Below are 23,714 nucleotides of genomic sequence, written 5' to 3'. Positions count from 1 at the left end.
TTTGCATTGTGATCATAATATCTTTGGAATATAGAGGTCATGGGTGGATATATTTTACATTTTCTTTATATCCAACAACGTTCTCATGCACGTCTCATCTCTTTCATCCAGAGAACTTTGTTTACATCGCACTAACGCACATTCCTCTAACTAGCGGGTCGGGTGAACGGCAGTGGTAGGAGGCATAGAAAATAAATTTGTTTTTCTACATTTCTCAATTAATGTAAAGTAACTTTTACCTCAAATGAGAAATGTTTATCTACTTAAGCAAAAAGGTATGTCTTAATTTATTATAATTGCAAGTCATTTGTTTTGTAACAAATAAAACATGGATATAATATATCCAGACAAATGTTATCAGTTACTTTGACAGAAGAATTTCGTCCTTAATGGATACAACTAAGGTGAACCTTCGCAACGACTAAGCAGCTTTGCTTCATCAGTGTTAAGTAGACCGGCAAGAGAGTTTCTAGCAATGCTGGGGTATATTGGTGTAGGGGGAATCGTCAGGTGTTGTTGCCAACCATGATACCATCTGTCAAACTGACGTTTGAGACTCGATTCAATCGTAACCTGTGTCAGCTCCCGTATTTCCTTTGACACAGTGTTGAAAAGATGAGCCCCATTTCTTGTTAAACTTTTGTATAGTAGTGTTGTCATTCTCTGAGTTGAGTATTTTTTTTAGTTGTGCACCTATGCAATATAACATTAAAAAATTAAATATTAATTTTGTAAACTATAATAATAATACATGAACCTAATATTAAATATACAATTTTCTTGGCAGAAATAGATAAAAAAAAACCTTGCTACAAGCAAACCTAACAAACAAAGCTGCTAGGAGACGGTCAAGACGCCATGTCATTTGTCCAGTCCAGTCACTGTCAGTAAGATGATGGTTTTCATGTTGTGGAGTGGGTGTTCTCCAACTCCACGTGATGTTAATAAGCACTTTTACAAAGACAATAGAGCTTCATTGGACTTTATGAGAGAACACAGGGTTCTGCCATTGACTGTTAATTGCCCAAGGTACAATATTAATCAGGCCATCAGCTTCTGTGATGATGACGTGGATGATCTTTAGAATTTGAGGTACCGAATTACTAAATATAGGTTAGGTAGGTTAGGTTAGAATAGACGAATTTATCATCCTTTCATTTCTTCAACCACGGTAGGCTATCTATTAAAACAAACATGGCGTATCATTCAACCGCTGTGACTTCATCCATTAGTAAATCAGTTTTAGCAACTTTTTTGTTATTGATTTCTGTCAAGAAAAAAGTGCAGATTACATTGATATATTATAATTTACATAATTAATTTTCTATTGCTATATTGCGTATGTGTGCACTTCTAAAAAGTTACCCTGAGTTGTAACCTCTGTTCTCTTGATGTAAGCTTGTAGCACAGCCGTCCTCTTGTTATAGTATTTACTCCCAGCCCCACAAAAGGAAAAGGGCCTATTTTGGATCTTGCATACATGGATCACCTGATAGCTTTTACTTCTTCTTTGTAGAGAGTATAGTTTCAAATCAGCCACTTTCAGTAATTCATATGTTGGAGATCTTTAATTCTACTTTTAAGGGTCCTTTGTAGGGATACCAGTTTGATGAAAAGCCCTAATTTTCTCTGGTGACTAGAGCTGACAATAAAACTCAAACTTAGGGAGAGCCAAGGCCTTTCAAAAAATTAGTATACATGTCTTTTTTTTTTTTTAATACCTAAGGACCTGTCTTGTTAGGTTCCTGGCTGCTTGCATGATATTGTTTATATCAGCGATTCCCAAACAATGGGTCGCGACCCAAACATGGGTCGTGAAGTGTTCAAGAATGGGTCGCGAGGCTTTGTTAGAAAAAAATAATTTCAATCAAAAGCTTCCCTACACTTGTGTTTTCAATAAAAGAAGACTTTCAAAATTGCTTTTTGATGCTTGGGCCACCACATCTTCACCAGATCTGGATTTGGGTCACAGCCAAAAAAAGTTTGGGAACCACTGGTTTATATGATGTGAGAAAGTTCCATCCCTGCTTTGTTTTGTTGTGGGTCATAGTTCATTAGCTCAAATCTCACCCCATCTATATACACTGTTGGTGTCAGCCCTTTCCAGTAGATGGTTTACATCATCTTGAAGGAGAGCCATACCATTGCTGTTTCAGTCCTCTGCTTCACCTTCCTCACCTTCATATCATCAGTAAGTAAGGTAGCTTGGGAGTGCTGGAGCCTATGATCATTATTAGGAATAGGATAGGCCCTAGCTCTCATCCCTTGTGGAACTCCAATTTTTACCCCACTTGGATCTGAGTGGTATCCCTGGGCTGATACTGTTTCCTGCCTGTCAAGAAACTGTGCATCCACTTTCCAAGTTTTCTTTCAATACCATGGGGTTTCAGTGTATGGAGAATAAGGCTATGGTCAACTTTGTTGCTATTGGTGATGTCTTCTAGAATGGCCTCAAGGTTGAGAAGTAACTGTGGCAGATAGGATTGGCCCTGCCTGAATCCTTGTTGACCTTTATCATTTTCTCAATATGGTCTTCTCTTTCTGACTGCCTCTTCATTCATTTTAATAATATGGGAATTGAGGACCACATATATATTGTATAGTGTTGAACAGTGAACACTAATAACATCATTAGTAGCCATCAATATCCCCCTTTGTGTCATTTTCCACTGCCTCCAAAATTTATCTTAGGTCCATAACAGATCCATCTGCATGTTTTTGTGACCAAATAAACAATTGAATTTCAATACAATTGACTTGTATACTCATAAGGTACTTTTTTCCTTGTACACATACAGGATTTCTTATTTATACTCACAAGAAATCTACTGTATTTTTGCCCCATGATTCATTCTTAGTATAAAATCATCAGTCTAAAGAATGAGAAGAAATAGTTTCCATATAGATGCATGGATATATGGAGTGGCTTAGAAGGTGATATAGCCTAAGCTTGAACAGTACATGAATATGATAACTATAAATTAAGAATATAGACCAAGTTGGTATGATAAATTGGAAAGTAGGAGATGGGACCCAATGATCATTGCTCCTTTCCTGAACACCACAATTAGGGGAATACAGACAAATAATAACTATGCTATTTGGTATTTGCAAGAGTTTCAGATAGCAAAGCATTTAACTTTTTTTTAATATATGTATATATATATATATCTTTTCAGAATTTTTTGAGGGGTTTATTACCAATTTTTAGAATAATAAATCGCCAAGAATGAATAATGATAGTGTCATTGAATTTCTAGATTATTTAAATTGATACATCACTCACCAATTATTTTTGGTTGGTAATCAGGTTCACCTTTTTTCCTTGTTTGACCATGAGAGATGTATTTGATTAAGTGAATTGTTAATAAAAAATAATCATAAACAAATATTGATAGCACATTTTGATTTTTAGTCATATACTGAAAGGCCCTTTACCCCATATGAGTGGGTGGCCCAGCCAAGGCATACACCCATCTTTCACTCATCCACACTCATTTGTTGTCCCCTTTTACCTTAGCTCCACATGAATACAGGAGGTGTGAAATAAGTTATGTATAAACAATAGAAAATAAAAGTGTAATACGTAAACATTGAAACAAGCTGAAAATCAGGTGAAATAGGGAAAAGCTTAGATATAGATAGAGAAGTTAGATATAGTAATGCATTAAGAAATCATGAAGTAAACGACTTAATGGAAGAAATCATAGATTTAAAATTGGATTACCGAGCTGTACTTACGGAATTGATTACTTTGCATAAGAGTAATGAGCAAATGATTAGAGAATTAAGTGACCTAAAGAGCAAACTTGAAATCCTCAAAAGAGAAAACAAGAGAATGAAAAATGAGGACAAAAATAAAAATGAACTAAAAAAGGAGGTCAAAGAGCAATTACAAGTAGTGACCGGAAAGGTGGAAGAGTCAGTTAAAGAAACAGACCTCCTTGAAATAAAAAATAAATAGAAACAAGAACAGGAAAATAAACAAATATCCTTTAGAGAAATAGTACAAAAGGAGATGGAGGAAAATACAAACGAAACAGTTATGAAAGCAATTAAAGAAAAGGAAAATTGGGGAATAGATACAGTTGACAATGGTAAGTGCCTTGTGGTCCATGGTATCCAGGAAAAACATGATATGTATAAATACCAGAGAGAAAAGGAGGAGAAGGAAATAGCTAAGGAAATTTTGAAAGAAATGCAGGATGAAGGGCAAACTTTTGATAAGGAAATTGACAAGATCCACAGAATAGGCAAATATTTAAAAGAAAAACAATATAGACCTCTGAAAATAAAACTAAGAACTTAAATGATAGCCGAGGAGGTATTATTGAAAGTAGTTAAATTGGCAAACAGCAAGAAATTGAAACATATATGGATAAAAGAGGAAATGAATGATGAGGAAAAGGAGAAAGACAAAGTTCTCAGAATTGAAACCAATGATAGAAATGAGAAAAGAACAGAGACGGAAAAAACGAGGTTTTTTTGGAGAGTGCTGGACTTGAGACTGAAAAAATGGTACACCAAAAAAATGGAAACTTAAACCAAAAAAGAGAAGAAATATGAAACTAAAAGTGGCATACATTTCAATTCAAGAATGAAGTCATGGGACACATTAAGTTGTTATCCAAGGTTCCACTGTGTATATATATATATTTTTTATGGAGTTCTATACTTAATAGTAATTCTATTTGCAAAATGTCTGTGTGTGAGATGTGAGAAAGAGAAATGTCATTCTAGTTACTCAACTTTGTTTTCAGATTGCCATCCCAAACAACACAAAACTAAGATGTGTTGGATGGAATAAGGAGCAAGGCTATATTGCTTGTGGAGGAGATGATGGCCTACTTAAAGTTCTTAAACTTGAAGCAGGTAAAATTTCAAATCTCAGTTATTTATGGATAAACTACAGAAACAGGTTGTATATTTGGTAAGATTGTTAATAAAGAAACAGGTTACCATTATAGTAAATCTGGACTACAAAACAAATCTCCATAGCTCTGAGTGCGGAAGGTTTGAACTATAGGGGTCTGTGGTGAGCTCAACCCAGACTACAAGCTCAAACACTATGCTATTGGTGCTGTGGAAACTTATTTTAGACAATTTTTTTTCTTTTGTTCTTTATTATTTTGTATAGTGATCTAGCTCTTAACTGTTTAATTTTTACTCAATCGAATCATGAATTTTATCACTTAGAAAATAACACATGAGTGAGTTGAATTCCTAATTTTAGATTAATAAATGGTATAAAAATTTGACTATAACTCAAGGATAAATTGTATCTGGGAATGGATACAAAGAGAAGACCATATATGGAACAGAGACGTTGAGTTTAAGAGAGACATAATAACATAAGAATGAAGGAGACTGCAAGAGACCATAGGGCCTACACTAGGCAGTTCCATGTCCATTACCACCTATCATCCACATCCATAAAGTTGTTAAATCTTATCTTAAAACAACCAGTAGCTTCAGTATTCACTGGATAGTTACTAAGTCTATTCTATTCGTTGACCAATCTATTAGTAAACGAGTTCTTGCCAATTTCCTTCTTAAGTCTAAATTTGTCCAATTTAAATCCATTCCCGCAAGTCCTGCCCTGTTATCTTAATATAATGATCTTGTCTGCTTTCCCCTTGTTAAAGCCCTTAATACACTTGAACACCTCTATCAGGTCACCCCATACTGCATCTTTCCAGAGAGTGTAAATTAAGGTGCCTAAGCCTGTCCTCCTAAGGTAAATTTCTGAACCCATGTATCATTTTGATCATTCTCCTCTGTACTGATTCTAGTGAATTGATATCCATTCTATAGGACTGAGACCAAAACTGTACTGTATAGTCAAGGATGGTCTAACTTATGCCAGATAAAATTTGATAACCACATCTGCACTTTTATTTGTAATTGTCCTAGTAGTGAAACCTAGTGCTCTCTTAGCTCTATTCCTGGCACTAATCCACTATTTATATATATATAGTAAAATTGAAATATCAAATCCTTCCACTTGGAAAGAGTAAAATAATTTTAGGCCTCACATTTGGTGCTCGTATGACTTTCACCCTATATATCAAAGCCCTGACAGCAGATATCAACAAGAAAACAAGCCTATTAAAATCCATTACTAGCATTGACTTTGGACAACAGATGAAACTCTAATAACCATCTACAAGCAATTCTTAAGAACCACCCTTGACTACACCTTCACAACATGGTTCCTAACAATCAGAAAGACAAGCACAAACAATTTACAAACTTCTCAGACTGGAGCACTGAGAGTAATAACATGATGAACCTAAACCACCCATATTGGACACCTAAACATAGAAACAAAAATCCTCCCAATAGAACACTGCATGAAAATGACAGGAACACAATTCTATCCTAGAACCCTAAACATCACACACCCTTGACACTATAATACTCAAACATCTAAACAACTTATTATACCATACAAAACATCCACACAGAAACACATACACACCCAGATTATTAAACAAACCCTTCAAAAAAGACTGCCAAACTTGATACTCCAACAACAATCCCTAGACATAAACCTCACATAGAAAACCCTCCCACCAGACAACCACATTGGCATGCCTGTGCTCAGGACACCATTCAGCATTAAAACAATACAAACACAAAATAGGCCTTGCCACAGATTCAAAGTACTCCAAATACAAGCATCACAAAGTAGACACAGAACACATCATGCTCCAATGTCTCACCCTAGCAATCCCCAGACAACAACACAATATCTCTTCCCTAAGTGATTTATGGTCCCATCTGTAGGCTGTTGCTGGTTACCTTAAGACCTACAGTCTTCTGCAAGAGAGACCAGGGGCAACTGATGATTTGATTGGGAAAGATGATGAATTGGTATTAAATAGGTGTAGGCTGGATGTATACTTTGGCCCAGTCACCCCTGTTATCAGGGGGGAAATCCTTTTGGTCTGTATGTATGATTATGTAAGGTGTCAGAAGACTAGAACTTCTTTTTGTGAAATACAGAAAGAATGCTCAAAACATTACTAACTCCAGTATAAATTTGTCAGGTAAGGACAACAAGGTGAAGGGGCTTGCAGCTCCATCCAATCTCTCCATGAATCAAACTCTTGAAGGACATTCAGGGCAGATCCAAGTAGTTACTTGGAATTCTTCACATCAAAAACTCACTTCCTCGGATCAAAATGGTCTCATCATCGTATGGATGCTTTATAAGGTCAGCATTTTATTTAGCTGACTACTTTCGTTAGTTGACATCTGTGATATATTTTGAATAAGAATTTATATGTACATTTCTTTAAACATGTTTTAAGAGAAGCAAATCTAGTTTACAGATATATACACCAAAGATTTCATAATTCTTTTGTCTAGGGTCTGAATTTCATTTATCCTTATTCTTGGTGTATTGCAGGGTTCCTGGTATGAAGAAATGATAAACAATAGAAATAAATCTGTTGTTCGTGGGATGGCCTGGAACAGTGATGGCCAGAAGATTTGTATAGTATATGAAGATGGTAAGTGTGTCAACTCTACAGGTTGCTTTTTTTTTTTATAAATTTTCTGATGAAACTTACTATGTCATTCAGGAGTTTGTATCTTGATATCTATGAAAAATAAATACTTCATCCAATGGAAGCACTAATCCCTGGGTTGCAGTATGGCATGTGACATCACCTACCATGTAAGTGCTATGTTCCTTACAAAATCCATGCTTTCAGTTTGAAAATGATGCACTTTATTTTTGGGTGGATGGAGTGAACTTGAGGGGAAAACCAAGGATCAGATGGATGGATGGATGGGGTGAAGTGGGCCTTTTGTAAAAGGAAAATGTCTATTGAACAGGGAAGAGAGAATGCAAGAGATAGGTGTAAGTGGAGAATGGTTGTGAACAGTGTGGGTTTAGGACACGTGGGGGTTGCTTGGATCAGCTTTTTGTGGTAAGACAGATATGTGAGAAAGCTTTAGGAAAGGGAAAGGATGTTTTTTGGGCCTTTATGGATTTCGAAAAGGCTGATGGCAGGGTAGATAGGAAGGCACTGTGGGAGGTATTGCAGATATATGGGATAGGGGGAAAGCTGTTAAGAGTAGTCAAGAGGTTTTACAAGAGTAGTAGAGCCAGTGCCTTTTCTTTCTTTTCTTTCTTTTTTAGGAATGTCCCCTTTTGGGGCTACAGGTAGTAGGACTTCTAATCCCATCCCCCGTCCCTTTTTTGTCACCTTTTACTTGGTGGCAGTGTGCTTTTCCCCCACCACAGGGTAGGCAAAAAAAGGAAATGAATATTCAGAGAAATGGTACAGGACAGTAACAAGGGGTTGGGGGACAGCATAACGGAGGGACAGTCGTAGTATAAAAGTGTCATCATTTTTCTATGTACAGAGATTTCCTCTATCACAGACAAAATTATGTGTGGCTCTGGTCCGTAGGGGTGCCCCATATAGACCCTAAAGTATCAACTGCATGCTATTTTGCCACAATAACATGCAGCCAATACCCCAGACGGGGTAATGAAAGAGGAATGTCTGTAGAGGAAGGACGGGAGAGGACAGAAGATAGGGGTGAATGGAGAAGGGTTGTGTATAGATGAGGCTGTGATGCATGAGGGGGAGTGGATGGGGGATGGGGGGTGAGGAAGTATGTATGAGAAAAAATTTGACGCAGTCTTCTCCTTTCCGGCATGAGGGGACGGAGAGGGGGGGGTCGCTGAATTTATAAAGCGGCCTTGCTGTGGATGTACTGTGTCTTGCGACACTGCTTCTGACCCAGGGCAGTGGACAGGATGCAGGGATGACCCGTCATCCAGGAGGTGCCAAGATAGGAAGGAGGGTGGAGGGGAGTGGAATATATGGGAAATGAAATGGGTGGGAGTGATTTCTATGCCTTTTTCTTTTTGGCTACCCCCCGTGTAAGGGGGAAAAGCCTTTGGTATATATATGATTTGATGAGTAGAGCCAGTGTTAGAATCAGGAATGGAGAGAGTGAGTGGTTTGAGGTAAAGGTGGGACTTCGCCAGGGATGTGTTATGTCACCTTGGCTGTTCAATTTATAGATGGATGGGGTGGTGTGAGAGGTAAATGCAAAGGTAATGGGTCAGAGATTGGAGATGGTTAAAGAAAACGGAAAAAGTGGGAGATAAGTCAGTTGTTGTTTGCTGATGACACTGCGCTTGTGACAGGATCAGAGGAGGTATTGAGGAAGTTTTTTTTGTGACAGAGTTTGGAAAGGTGTGCAAAAGAAGAAAGTTGAAGATAAGTGTGGGTAAAAGTAAGGTGATGAAATGTACAAGGAGACAAAGTGGCAGCAGACTGGAAGTGCGTATTAAGAGAGATTGGAGGAAGTGGATAGTTTTAGATACTTGAATGTGAATGTGGCAGGAAAGGGAAGAGTGGAGGTGGAGGTAGAATGTAGATTGAGAGAAGCAACTAAATGCCTTGGGGTATTAAAAAGTGTAATGAGAAATAGACATTTGGGAATGGATGCTAAGAGGAGATTATATGAAGGAGTGGTTGTGCCAACAGCACTGTATGGGGCAGAAACATGGAACATAAGAGAGAAGGAGTTTGAATGTGTTTGAGATGAGGTGCCTGAGAAGTATGATAGGGGTTACTAGGCTGGAAAGGGAGGAGTGGGGGTGGAGGTAGAATGTAGATTGAGAGAAGCGAGTAAATGCCTTGGTGGATTGAAAAGTGTAATGAGAAATAGACATCTGGGAATGGATGCTAAGAGGAGGTTATATGAAGGAGTGATTGTACCAACAGCATTGTACGGGGCAGAAACATGGAACATGAGAGAGGAAGAGAGAAGGAGTTTGAATGTGTTTGAGATGAAATGTCTGAGAAGTATGATAGGGGTTACTAGGCTGGATAGAGTGAGAAATGAGGAGAACAGGGGTGGAAAGGGAACTGGGAGATAGGGTTGATAAAAGGGTATTAGGATGGTTTGGACACATGGAAAGAATGAGTGAATAAAGATTATTAAAAGATGTCGTGATGGCAGAGGTGGAAGGAGTGAATATGAGGGGGCGTCCTAGGATGAGATGGATGGATGGGGTGAAAGGGGCATTACAAAAGAGAGGAATGTCTGTGGAGGAAGGACGGGAGAGGACAGAAGATAGGGGTGAATGGAGAGGGGTTGTGTATAGATGATGCTATGATGCATGAGGGGGAGTGGGTGGGGGATGGGGGTGAGGAAGTATGTATAAAAAAAAAAAAAAAATTGACGCAGCCCGAAAGGATTTCTCCCCGTCTTCTCCTTTTCTGCATGAGGGGACGGAGAGGGGGGGGGTCGCCGAATTTATGAAGCGGCCTTGCTGTGGATGTGCTGTGTCTTGCGACACTGCTTCTGACCCAGGGCAGTGGACAGGATGCAGGGATGACCCGTCATCCAGGAGGTGCCAAGATAAGAGGGAGAGTGGAGGGGAGTGGAATATATGGGAAATGGAATGGGTGGGAGTGGTTTCTATGCCTTTTTCTTTTTGGCTACCCCCCCATGTAGGGGGAAAAAGCCTTTGGTATATGTATGTATGTACTAGGCTGGATAGAATGAGAAATGAGGAGGTGAGGAGGAGAAAAAGGGAGTTGGGAGATAGGGTTGATGAAAGAGTATTGGGATGGTTTTGACACATGGAAAGAATGAGAAGAAAGATTAGTAAAAAGAGGTGTGGAAGGCAAGGTGGATGTAGTGAACATTAGTGGGTAACCAAAGATGAGAGGGTGGATGGGGTAAAAGGGGCATTGGGAAAGAAGGGATTGTCTGTTGAGGAAGGACAGGAGAAGACAGAAGATAGGAGTGAATGGAAAATGTTTGTGTATGGATGATACTGTGATGCATGAAAGGGAGTGGATGGAGGGTGAGGGAGTATGTGTGAAAAATAATTTGACACAGGCCAAAGGGATTTCTCCCCATCTTCTCTTTTTCTGCATGAGGGGATGGAGAGAGGGGGGGGGTTTGCCAATTTATTGAAGCAGCCTTGCTGTAAATGTGATGTATCTTGTGACACTGCTTCTGACCCAGGGTGGTGGGTGAGATGCAGGGATGAGCCATCATCCAAGAGGAGTCAAGATAAGCAGGAGGGAGGGGTGTGAATGGGAGTGGAGTAACAGGGATGGAATGGGTGGGAGTGGATTTTATGCCTTTGGTTTTTAGCTACCTCCTCTTGTAAGGGATGAAAAAGCCTTTGATATATGTATGTCTGTATGTACCACTCATGTAGCAGTTGGTGCAACTTAGTGTAAAACATCATCATTAAAGTAGCAATCCAGTGTACAAAACTAGGTTCAAGTCCATAATACCAGAAAACATGAAAATAATTGAAGAAATACATAAAATCAAACCTGACACTGAAATCACCCCCACTTTTTACAACTAAAGAGACAAAAGAGGCAATAAAGAAATTATATAACTCAAAAGCTGAAGGTCTTCAGAGCTTGATGCAGTGAGTGTTATATAAGTAGTTGCAGTGTATGTTGTTTTTCTGTGCTGTGCCTGCAAGAGGATCCCCTATTGATAGGGACAAAGACAGTGGTTGGATGGAAGTTCAAAAGAGCACCACTGACTCTCAATCAACTCAAGAACATCACCAGATTACAAAACAGCACACAAACTCTACTTCCACAAAGAAGTATAGCCCTCAAAGGGTCAGTACTTGGTCTCTAGATTGGACCTAGAAACCATGCAGTTAAACCACATAAGTGTAGAAAACTGATGTAGTGTTCCTTAGTCATTTGACTTTGTAACTGCAGTGACATTGTATATATATATATATATATATATATATATAATATATATATTATCTATATACCAAAAGCTTTTTCCCCTTGTAAAGGAGGTAGCTAAGTCAGAGGCACTCCCTTTCACCACCCTTTCCACCCTTCCTATCTCAGCTCCTCATGGATGGTGGGTCATTCCTGTATCTGCCAACTGCTTTGGGTCAAATGCAATGCAGCAAGGCAGAGTAAATCAGTAAATCCCCAGCAATGCCTCTTCACTTAATCAGTGACCCCCCCTCTCCGTCCCCTTATGCAGAAAAATATAAGATGGGAAGAAATCACTTTGGGCTGCATTAACCACTTCCATACGGTGATGCCTACGTAGGCGTCATGAGGAGCAAGTGGGTACGCGAAGATGCCGACGTCGGCGTCTTGATTATATTTATTGTAGTCGTACCTATGTAACCTACATTCTCTGTAAACTGGCTTCATCATATTTTCTATGGTTATCAAAATTCACGGGTGAAAGAGAACGAACGATTGAGCACTGACTTTATTTTTTATAATGCGATGTGCCCCAGAGTGAAGAGGTTAAAATATCATTTACATATAAGCACCGCCTACCACCCCATCCTCCATCACTTTCTTGCATAACAGTATCATCCATACACAGTCATTCTCCACTTATTCCTATATCCTGTCTTCTCCCATCCTTGCTCAACAGACATTCCTCTCTTGCTCAATGCCCCCTTCACCCCATCTATCCATCTCATCCTCAGTCATCCCCTCAAGTTCACTCCCCCCACCTCTGCCTTCCACATTTCTTTTACTAATATTTTATCATTCTTTCCATGTGTCCAAACCATCCTAATAATCTTTCATGAACCCTATCTGCCATCTCTTCCACTCCCACTCTCCTCCTCATCTCCTAGTTTTGCACACTATCCAACCTAGTAACCCCTACCATACTTGTCAGACATTTCATCTCAAACGAATTTAAGCTTTTCCTCTCAACCTCTCTTAAATTCCAAGTTGCCCCATACAATGCCATCAGCACAACCACCCCTTCATACAATCTCCTCTTTGCATCCATTCCCAGTTGCCTATTTCTCATAACACTTTTTAATCCCCCAAGGCATTTACTTGCTTCTCTCAATCTACAATTTACCTCCACCTCCATTCCTCCCTTTCCTGCCACATGCGACCCCAAATACCTAAAGCTATCCACTTCCTCCAGCCTCTCTCCTTTTAGACTTACTTCCAACTCACTGCCATCCTCTACCCTTGTACATCTCATCACCTTGCTTTTACCCATATTTACCTTCAATTTTCTCCTATCACATACCTTCCCAAACTTTATCACTAACTCCCTTAATCCCTCCTCTGACCCTACCATAAGTGTTGTGTCATCAGCAAACAACAACTGGCTTACCTTCCACTTTTCTCCATTTTCTTTAACAATCTCTAGTCCCATGCCCATTGCCCTCACCTTTACCTCCTATAATTAAGACCCCTTATATTTACTGGCCATGTTTCATAGGGAAAAGATCTAGTGTATCATGGACTATGTAGAGAATTAAGTTAAACTGCATTTGTGAAGTAGATACTGGGCAAAGAATGACCATACTCTGAATAAACTATTATTTACATTTTATGACTGGTTCACTTTTCAGGGGCTGTTATTGTGGGTAGTGTGGATGGCAATCGTATATGGGGGAAGGAACTGAAGGGACAGCATTTAGCAGGAGTGGAGTGGTCCCCAGACTCTCGTCTCCTTCTCTTCTCTTTGCAAAATGGAGAAGTTCATGTGTATGACAACACTGGTGGATTTGTGGTAAGTTTCTTTAGTTATAGTGTGGCTGGGATAAAGTATTATTGGGTAGTATCATATTACTTATTTTCTTCTGTCAATTAACAGGCCTTTTTTCAGCTGAAGGGGTGCCATTTGCCTGATATAGACTTCAAGATTTAGATCAGTCAATTGTTACCTCAAAAATTTCTGCTTGCAAACTTGTGGCTCCATGGGAGTAGGCAGGTCCTTTGGACCTCCCATTGAATTCTTCAGGAAGTAATGTTGGATCGTTGTCTATTGTGTAAATGTAAGGCTTTTTCTTTGCCACAAGCTAGTAGGAGATGAGTCACTAATTATCCACACCTTTTATTTGGGAAATAAAAAAGAAAAAAAAAACAGACATTGGTAAAGATCATGATCCAAATTCAGACTTGAGTGTGAATCCCCTGGGGCTGCATCTGAGTAATGAAGGTGTGGATGGATTTTAGAGACTATCAGTGGGAAAGTTTATCCTTCTCCAATATCTGTCTTGCAGGACCACCACTTTGGACCCAAAGTGCAATGAATTAGAGTAACTTTCTTGGTAGAGCTTTAAGAGAAAACAACTTCAGAAAGTTGTTGTTAGTGCTTTTGAACTAAAAGTGCAAGTCTATTAATTAGATAACTTGTATTGTTAATCCCACATTCTTCATACAGTTTACCAGTTTTTATTTATCCCCTCTTTCATAGTCACGAGTGAACATTCAGTGCTTGGCACATGTTGGCACTGGTGCTTTTGTAGTTGGTTTGATGTGGTACAATGGTCAACATGGCTATATTGAACCTGACTGTCCAACCTTAGCCATTTGCTACGATAATGGTCGAATGCAAATAATGAGAAATGAGAGTGATGATTGTAAGTTTATCCTAATTTTTGCACTGCATTTTGCATGATCTTTGTATTGTAAGTTTTAACAATGAAAGATTAAAAATTTATTATAAAAACAAATGTTTAATAAATTTGATAGATATATGATATAAAGAGTGCTTGAAATAATTAAGATATATATTAGATATATGATTCTTTTTAGATGAGTGAGGAAGTATATCTTGTTTCAGTACCAATCCTAATAGATACTGGCATGACAGTGGTAGCGTGTCAGTGGAACCACAATGGTAATGTCATTGCTGTAGCAGGTACTTTGCAGCTGTCAGGCATGGGTGAGAAGGATTGCAATGTTGTGCAGTTTTACACACCTTTTGGTGAGGTAAGTTTCTTATGAGTTGTTCATGCATAAGGGGGGAGTTGATATTTTTCTACTTTGTCTATGAAGGACTGACTGTTTCTTTTATTGCTCAAGTTGTGAAACTTTCTTGAAACAGTAGGGATAAAAATTATATTTAGTGTTGCTTACTCAGTGGAAGAACTGATAGAATATCAAAATAAAATTGAAGTTAAAGTGTTTTGTGTACTTTTGCATTGATGACTTGGATGAAAGTATAGAAGCTCTGAAAAGAATGGGTGATTGTATATATATATATATGTATATATATATATGTATATATATATATATATGTATATATATATATGTATATGTATATATATATATATATATATATATATATATATATATATGTGTCAGTCATCCTGGCTGTTCAACTTATACAGACGCTCCTCAACTTACGTTTTAGTTACGTACCGAAAGGCCGAACGTAAGTTGAAAATGAACGTAAGTTGTTACTGTACTATACATCTGTAAATTCTATTACCGTATCTTATAAAACACCCCTAAATCATTAATTATACACATAACATTGTAAAATAATATCATTAATTTCAAATAAATTAAATTCATACATACATACATATACCAAGGCTTTTTCCCCCTTCCAAGGGAGGTAGCCAAAAAGGGAAAGGCATAAAAACACTCCCACCCATTTCATCCCTAAATACACTCCACACCCCTCCCACCCTTCCTCTCATCTGAGCATCTCCTGGCTAGGCATTATCAGTTTATCGTTTGTGAAATGTAAACAATGGACGCAGCGTCATGCGCAAGTATTGTTTGAACTACGGAGAGCGCGCTAAACTAAAAAATTCACTCAAATTTTTTTTTTTTTACAATTTTTTTTACAGTCAGTTCAAACGTAAAATCGAAAAAATGTAAAATGAATGAACGTAAGTAGAGGAGCGTCTGTACATGGATGGGGTGGTGCGAGAGGTAAATGCAAGGGTAGTGGGCAAGGGATTGGAGATGGTTAAAGAAAATGGAGAAAAGTGGGAGGTGAGCCAGTTGTTGTTTGCGGACGACACTGCGCTTGTGGCAGGATCGGAGGAGGGATTGAGGAAGTTGGTGGCAGAGTTTGGGAGAGTATGTGATAGAAGAAAGCTAAAGATAACTGTGGGTAAAAGTAAGGTGATGAGATGTACAAGGGGTGAAAGTGGCAGTAGACTGGAAGTGAACATTAAGGGAGAGCAACTGGAGGAAGTGGATAGTTTTAGATACTTGGGTGCAAATGTGGCAGGGAAAGGTGGAGTGAAAGTGGAGGTAGAATGTAGATTGAGAGAAGCGAGTAAATGCCTTGGTGGATTAAATAGTGTAATGAGGAATAGACATTTGGGAATGGATGCTAAGAGGAGACTGTATGAAGGAGTGATTGTGCCAACAGCACTGTATGGAGCAGAAACATGGAACATAAGAGAAGAAGAGAGAAGGAGTTTGAATGTGTTTGAGATGAGGTGTCTGAGAAGTATGATGGGGGTTACTAGGCTAGATAGAGTGAGAAATGAGGAGGTGAGGAGGAGAACGGGGGTGGAAAGGGAGCTGGGAGATAGGGTTGATGAAAGAATATTAGGATGGTTTGGACACATGGAAAGAATGAGTGAAGAAAGACTAGTAAAAGAGGTGTGGAAGGCAGATGTGGAGGGAGTGAGCATGAGGGGGCGTCCTAGGATGAGGTGAATGGATGGGGTGAAGGGGGCTTTGGGGAAGAGGGGAATGTCTGTTGAGGAAGGACGGGAGAGGACAGAAGACAGGGGTGAATGGAGAATGGTTGTATATGGATGATGTTGTGATTGCATGAGGTGGAATGGGCGGGTGGATGGGGGGTGAGGTAGTATGTGTGAGCAAATTTGACGCAGCCCGAAGGGATTTCTCCCCGTCCTCTCATTTTATGCAATGGGGGGACGGAGAGGGGGGGGGGTCGCCGATTTAATGAAGCGGCCTTGCTGTGGATGTGCTGTGTCTTGCGACACTGCTTCTGACCCAGGGCAGTGGACAAGGTGCAGGGATGACCCGTCATTTCAGGAGGTGCTAAGATAAGAGGGAGGGTGGAGGGGTGTGGAGTGTATTCAGGGATGGAATGGGTGGGAATGATTTTATGCCTTTTTCTTTTTGGCTACCCCCCCTTGTAAGGGGGAAAAAGCCTTGGTATATGTATATATATATATATATATATATATATATATATATATATATATGCTAATAAGAAACCCTAGTAACTCGGGTTCAGCAACACAAGAGTGACCACTGGGAAAGTGGTGACTCTTGCATATGTATTTACCTAGTTGTATTTACCTAGTTTGTATTTTGCGGATTGAGGAAGCTGGTGGCAGAGTTTGGGAGAGTATGTGATAGAAGAAAGCTAAAGATAAATGTGGGTAAAAGTAAGGTGATGAGATGTACAAGGGGTGAAAGTGGCAGTAGACTGGAAGTGAACATTAAGGGAGAGCGACTGGAGGAAGTGGATAGTTTTAGATACTTGGGTGCAAGTGTAGCAGGAAAAGGTGGAGTGAAGGTGGAGGTAGAATGTAGATTGAGAGAAGCGAGTAAATGCCTTGGTGGATTAAAGAGTGTAATGAGGAATAGACATTTAGGAATGGATGTGAAGAGGAGACTGTATGAAGGAGTGATTGTGCCAACAGCACTGTATGGGGCAGAAACGTGGAACATAAGAGAAGAAGAGAGAAGGAGTTTGAATGTGTTTGAGATGAGGTGTCTGAGAAGTATGGTGGGGGTTACTAGGCTGGATAGAGTGAGAAATGAGGAGGTGAGGAGGAGAACAGGGGTGAAAAGGGAGCTGGGAGATAGGGTTGATGAAAGAATATTAGGATGGTTTGGACACATGGAAAGAATGAGTGAAGAAAGACTAGTAAAAGAGGTATGGAAGGCAGATGTGGAGGGAGTGAACATGAGGGGACATCCTAGGATGAGGTGGATGGATGGGGTGAAGGGGGCTTTGGGGAAGAGGGGAATGTCTGTTGAGGAAGGAAGGGAGAGGACGGAAGACAGAGGTGAGTGGAGAATGGTTGTATATGGATGATGTGTGATTGCATGAGGAGGAATGGGCGGGGGGGTGGGGGGTGAGGTAGTATGTGTGAGTAAATTTTGACGCAGCCCGAAGGGATTTCTCCCCGTCCTCTCCTTATATGCAGGGGGGGTCGCCGATTAAATGAAGCGGCCTTGCTGTGGATGTGCTGTGTCTTGCGATACTGCTTCTGACCCAGGGCGGTGGGCAAGGTGCAGGGATGACCCGTCATCCAGGAGGTGCTCAGATGAGAGGGAGGGTGGGAGGGGTGTGGAGTGTATTTAGGGATGAAATGGGTGGGAGTGTTTTTATGCCTTTCCCTTTTTGGCTACCTCCCTTGAAAGGGGGAAAAAGCCTTGGTATATGTGTATGTATTTTGGGGGAAGGGGAGCTATGCTCGTGTTGTCCCGCCATTGTATCTCTCAGTGTCTAGTTTGCTTTTAAACTCGTGAATGGTTTTTGCGCTTACTATTTCATTATCCAGTTTGTTCCAAGTGTCTAAAACTCTATGTGGAAAACTGTTTTTCTTCAGTTCTCTTCTATAGCTATGTTTTCTTTATTTTCTTCCATGTCCTCTTGTGTTTATCTTGTCCCAGTTTAGTAATTCTTCTCTATCAAGTATCTCTGTGCCTTTCATGATTCTGTAGATGGTCAGTAGGTCTCCTCTCTCTCTTCTTTCCTCCAGTGTCGGTAGCTCCAGTTTAGCCAATCTCTCCTCGTATGATAGGTTTGCAAGTGCAGGTGCCATTTTTGTAGCTGCTCTTTGGATTCTTTCTATTTTCTTTATGTTCTTTTTGGTACTGGGGGACCACAATGTCGCCGCATACTCTAGTCTAGGCCTTATCAATGTAACCAAAATTTTTTTTATCATGTCTTCGTCCAGGTAAGCAAAAGCCACTTTTATTGATCTTAGCAAGTTGTAAGTCTCCCCGACAATTTTGTTAATCTGTGTGTCATAGGACAAGTCGTTTGTGATAATAACTCCCAAGTCTTTTTCGGATCCTACTTTCTTTACTTCCTTGGTTCCAATTGTATAATTTCTTGATATTCTGTTTTTGCTTTTTCCAAACTCCATTATGCTACACTTCTTAGTATTAAAATCCACTTCCCATTTCTGACTCCAGTTCCATACCCTGTTCAGATCTTCTTGCAGTGCTTCGCAGTCCTTATCAGTTTCTACTTTCCTTAACAGTTTGGCATCATCAGCAAAGAAGCTCATGTAACAGTTCATGCCCTCGTCCATATCATTCACATAGATAGCAAACATTATTGGAGCCAGTACAGATCCTTGCGGTACTCCACTGATCACCTCTTTCCAATCTGAATATTTTTCTCTGAGTACTACTCTCATCTTTCTTCCAGTCAGGAAGTCCTCCATCCATTTTAGTAGGTTCCCTTGTATTCCTCCTATGTGTTCCAGTTTTTTTAGTAGTTTTCTGTGTGGTACTTTGTCAAATGCTTTTTGCAAGTCTAGGAATGCACAATCAGCCCATCCGTTTCTTTCTTGCACTATGTCTATTAGTCTTGAGTAGAAACATATCAAGTTTGTGGTGCATGATCTACCTTGTCTGAACCCGAATTGTCTTGGGTTTAATATGTTGTTATCTTCCAGGTGTTTTACCCATCTATTCTTGATGATTTTCTCACAAATTTTGGCTATAGTGCTTGTTAGTGATACTGGTCTATAGTTGGTGGGTTCTTCCTTGTTTCCTCCTTTATATATTGGTACAATGTTAGCATTTTTCCAGTCATTAGGTATCTTTCCTTCCTTGAGTGAGCTATTTATTATGATGTGTATTTTGTCTGTTAGCTCTTCTTTGCATTCTTTTAGAATCCAATTTGCAATTCCATCCGGGCCATGTGATTTTCTGACGTCCAATTTTGATAGATGTTCTGATATTTCTTTTTGTGATGTTGTAAATTCACTCATGTGGGGAGAATGTTTGTTATTATCTACGTCCCAATTTTGTATTTCCTCTCTGGTGAAGACAGATTTAAAGTGGTTGCTCATGATTTCGGCCATCTCTAATTCTTCTGTGTATTCTATATTTCCTTGGCGTAGTTTCACTAGTTCCTGTTTGGTTTTAAGTTTACCATTTACATACCGGTAGAATAGCTTGGGCTGATCTTTGCATTTATCTATAATATCCTTCTCATGGTTCCTTTTCTCCTCTCTTCTCACATTAACATACTCATTTCTATAGTTTATATAAATTTGCCATTTGCTTTGTTTTTTGTCTTTTCTCCACCTTTTCCAAGCTTTGTCCCTTCTGTCTTTTGCCTCACTGCATCTTTTGTTGAACCAACATTTAATGTACTCTCTCTCTCGCTTTTGTCTTGGTACATGCCTGTTTACCCCTTCATTGTAATTATCCAACAGTATGTTCCATTTCTCTTCCACTGTTGTCTCTTCCATATAGAATTTTTCCCAGTTTGCATTCTGGAAGAACGTCTTTAGTTTTGCAAATTCTGTTTTGTTGTACATCAATCTTCCTTTCCTATGCTTTTCGCTCCTCTTCACCTCTATTTCTTCCTTTAGTACAGTTTCGATGAGTACATGGTCACTCTTTCCAATTGGTGTCTTGTAGTGGACTTTGTCCACTATTTCAGGTTCCGTTGTAAATATTAAATCTAGTTTTGATGGCTCTTCATTGTTTCTGTACCTTGTGTTTTCACTGACCCACTGGGTCATTGTGTACTCCATGGTCATGTCTAGCAGTACATTGCCCCACACATCATCTCCTCGTACTGTCATGTTGTCCCAACAAATTTCTTTGCAATTGAAGTCTCCCATAATTACTAGGTTACCCTTACCCATTAGTATCTCAGTGATTTTCTTGTATCTTCTAGCATTTTTGTGTGTTCGTTTTCTTTCCAAGCATTCGTTCTTGGGGGCACATAGGTCACCACAAACTTTCTACTTTTCATATTCTTGCCTTCGACTTTTATTATGATCAGTTCAACATTACCTTTGCCCTCTGCAATTTTTGTCACGTTTAGGTCTTTCTTGGCCAAGAACATGATTCCCCCTCCCTGCTTTTTGTCCCTGTTTCTTATCCAGTAATTGTATAGCCCTTGTCCAATATCAATAGATGGTATTTCTCCTCTTAGTTTAGTCTCTACAATTCCCATTATGTCTGGTTTTTCTTCTAACAGATAATCATTGAGTTCGTTCAGACCTGAAATTAATCCGTCAATGTTAGTATAGGCCACTTTTAATTTTCTTCCTTCTCCATAATTTTTTCTGTCCTTGGTTTTTTCGTTTTGATGTGCCACTGTTTCAATCTCATGTCGATTACTCTCCAATGGAATTCTTTGCATTCTGTCTCCGTTCTCAACAAGTTTTTTTCCTTTGCTTCTTTTCTTAGTGACTTTTCTTTTTCTAATTCCTCAGTACTCATTTCTCTTTTTATCCATATCTTATTGTACTTTTCACTCTTTGCCAAATTGCCTACTTTTTCAAAGATGTCTTCTACTACCATCTGTGACCTTAATTTTATCTTTAGAGGTCGATTTCTATCTTTAGAGTAGCGACCGATTCTGTGTGTCTCTTCTAAGTCTATGCTTGAATCTTTCCCCCACCCCTGAATTTCATTTAGAATTTCTACTGCTGTCTCTTTTTCTTCTTTTTCTCTCATGTACCTCGCCAATCCCTGTTTTTCTTTTAGTCCATAGACCACAATACATTTTTTCCTATCTACTGTATCCCTGACCCAGTTTGCTTTTTCATTAATCACTTTGATAATTGTGTCTTTTGCATTATCCTGCATTTGTTGCTTGACTATTTCTTTAAAAGCAGTTTCCTTGTTTTCGATGTTTTCCTTCCACTTCTTAATTTTCTGAATACTTTCTTCACCTAGATTCTCTTCAATCTTTTGTGACAACTCATGTAATCTGTTGTTCACCTCTATCTTTAAATTATCGCTGCTGTTATTTTCATTAGTTTTCTTCTTTTCATTATCATTCTTCAGTTCATTTATATCCCTTTTCATTTCTTTGATCTCGTTTGTGAGATCTAAGTTAGGTTTTCTTAGATCAGAGATTTCGTGATTCGCCTGTGCTAAGCATTCCCTTAATCCTATGATATAATTTCTTAAGTCCATAATTTCATTCTCCCACCAAGTCCTGTGTGTGTGTGTGTGTATATATATATATACATATATATATATATATATATATATATATTGCAAGAGTAACCACTGGGAAAGTGGTCACTTTTGCATATATATATATATATATATATATATATATATATATATATATGTATATATATATATATTGCAAGAGTAACCACTGGGAAAGTGGTCACTTTTGCATATATATATATATATATATATATATATATATATATATATATATATATATATTGCAAGAGTAAACACTGGGAAGTGGTCAATTTTGCATGCATATATATATATATATATATATATATATATATATATATATATATATATATATATATATATATATATATACATATATATGATTATGCCAACAGCACTTTATGAGGCAGATACATTAAATTTAAGAGAGACAGTGAAGAAAAGTTTAAAAGTGTTTGATATGAAATTTCTAAGAAGTATGGCATGGGTTACAGGGTTGGATAGAGTGAGAGTGAGAAATGAGGAGGTGAGGAGGAGAGTGGGGATGGACATGGAGATGGCAGATAGGGTTGATGAAAGAGTATTGGGATGGTTTGGACACATGGAAAGAATTAGTGAAGAAAGATTAGTAAAAGAGGTGTGAAAGGCAGAGGTGGAAGTAGTGAATGTGGAGTGACCAAGTATGAGATGCAAAAGGTAGTACTAGAAGATTTCTATACTTTCAATTTCTACTGGAATTTCTTTCATTACAAGTCTTCCTGGCCATTTGAGTCAACTGTATACAAGTTGCTAAGGATATTTTGATTTTCATGTTTGATATTCTAAGACATCACCATTCAAATAAATTTTGTATGCTCCATGAAACAAGGATAATAACACTAACTTTTTTTTTTTTTTTTTTTTTTTTTTTTTGTAATGGTGCAAAAAATAAAAATGGACAAAAGAACTGAGCTTTTTGGACTTTATTTTTTCAGCATCTACGAACTCTTAAGGTTCCTGGAAAGCAGATTCAAGCTTGCTCCTGGGAGGGGAGATCACTACGTATTGCCCTGGCAGTTGATTCCTTCATTTACTTTGCTAATATTAGACCAGATTACCGATGGTGCTACTTTGCAAATACTGTTGTCTATACTTATACAAAACCTGAAAGACCAGAGACCTGTGTGACGTTTTGGGATACACGCAACAATGAGGTTTGGATTGTGATATTTTCTTCTATTGTTGAAATGTATAGAAATATATAGTTTAAGATGTTTTACATTAGTTCTTGGATTTAAAAATTAAGACAATCTATGTCATACATGGTGGTGTAGGTAGTGTTCCTGACATTCATGAGTGGCCCAGTACAAGTGGCTTAGCATTGTTAGTCTCCCTTTTATGGTTTTCCAACCAATTTGTGTAATGGCACACATCACATGTGCAGTAAACCAGTATCACATTTCATTCCTAGTTCTTATTCAGAATGGTTGAGCTGATTACACTGGTTTCAGACTATTTACAACCATGGCTGTTCCAACACACATACAACTCTACATACAAATGTTATCATCCATACAACTTTACCAAATCAGACTAAACCACAATGGTACTGCACCATCTCATAGAAAATAGGCTAGTACTGCAAACCAATAAGGCTGAATTTGTACTCATGTATATAAGAGTGACCATGACCAAGAGGTCCAGGGATGACCTGTCATCCAGGAGGAGCCAAGAAAAGAGGAGGGGTGGTGAATGGGAGTGGAGTAAGTGGGGATGAAATGGGTGGGAATGGACTTTGACTACCTCCCTTGTAAGGGGAAAAAAGCCTTCGGTATATGTATGTAT

The 23,714-nt window shown here is 38.8% G+C and overlaps 1 protein-coding gene across 1 annotated transcript in view; it reads left to right on the top strand.

Annotated features, from left to right (window-relative positions):
• Positions 1-120: 120 nt before the first annotated feature.
• The window catches only part of Oseg4 (intraflagellar transport protein Oseg4), an 86,619-nt gene continuing 63,025 nt past the window's right edge, over positions 121-23,714 (top strand). Inside the window, exons 1-8 of the mRNA XM_076212764.1 lie at positions 121-275; positions 4,761-4,872; positions 7,053-7,219; positions 7,415-7,517; positions 13,382-13,542; positions 14,230-14,395; positions 14,599-14,747; positions 22,865-23,083. Coding sequence (XP_076068879.1) covers positions 252-275; positions 4,761-4,872; positions 7,053-7,219; positions 7,415-7,517; positions 13,382-13,542; positions 14,230-14,395; positions 14,599-14,747; positions 22,865-23,083 — 1,101 coding nt within the window. The 5' untranslated portion in view covers positions 121-251. The remainder of the gene's footprint in view (positions 276-4,760; positions 4,873-7,052; positions 7,220-7,414; positions 7,518-13,381; positions 13,543-14,229; positions 14,396-14,598; positions 14,748-22,864; positions 23,084-23,714) is intronic.

Source organism: Oratosquilla oratoria, chromosome 30 (assembly GCF_046742065.1).
Source record: "Oratosquilla oratoria isolate Oo_2021 chromosome 30, ASM4674206v1, whole genome shotgun sequence".
Lineage (NCBI taxonomy): Eukaryota > Metazoa > Arthropoda > Malacostraca > Stomatopoda > Squillidae > Oratosquilla > Oratosquilla oratoria.
This window is presented reverse-complemented; position numbering and strand designations above follow the sequence as displayed.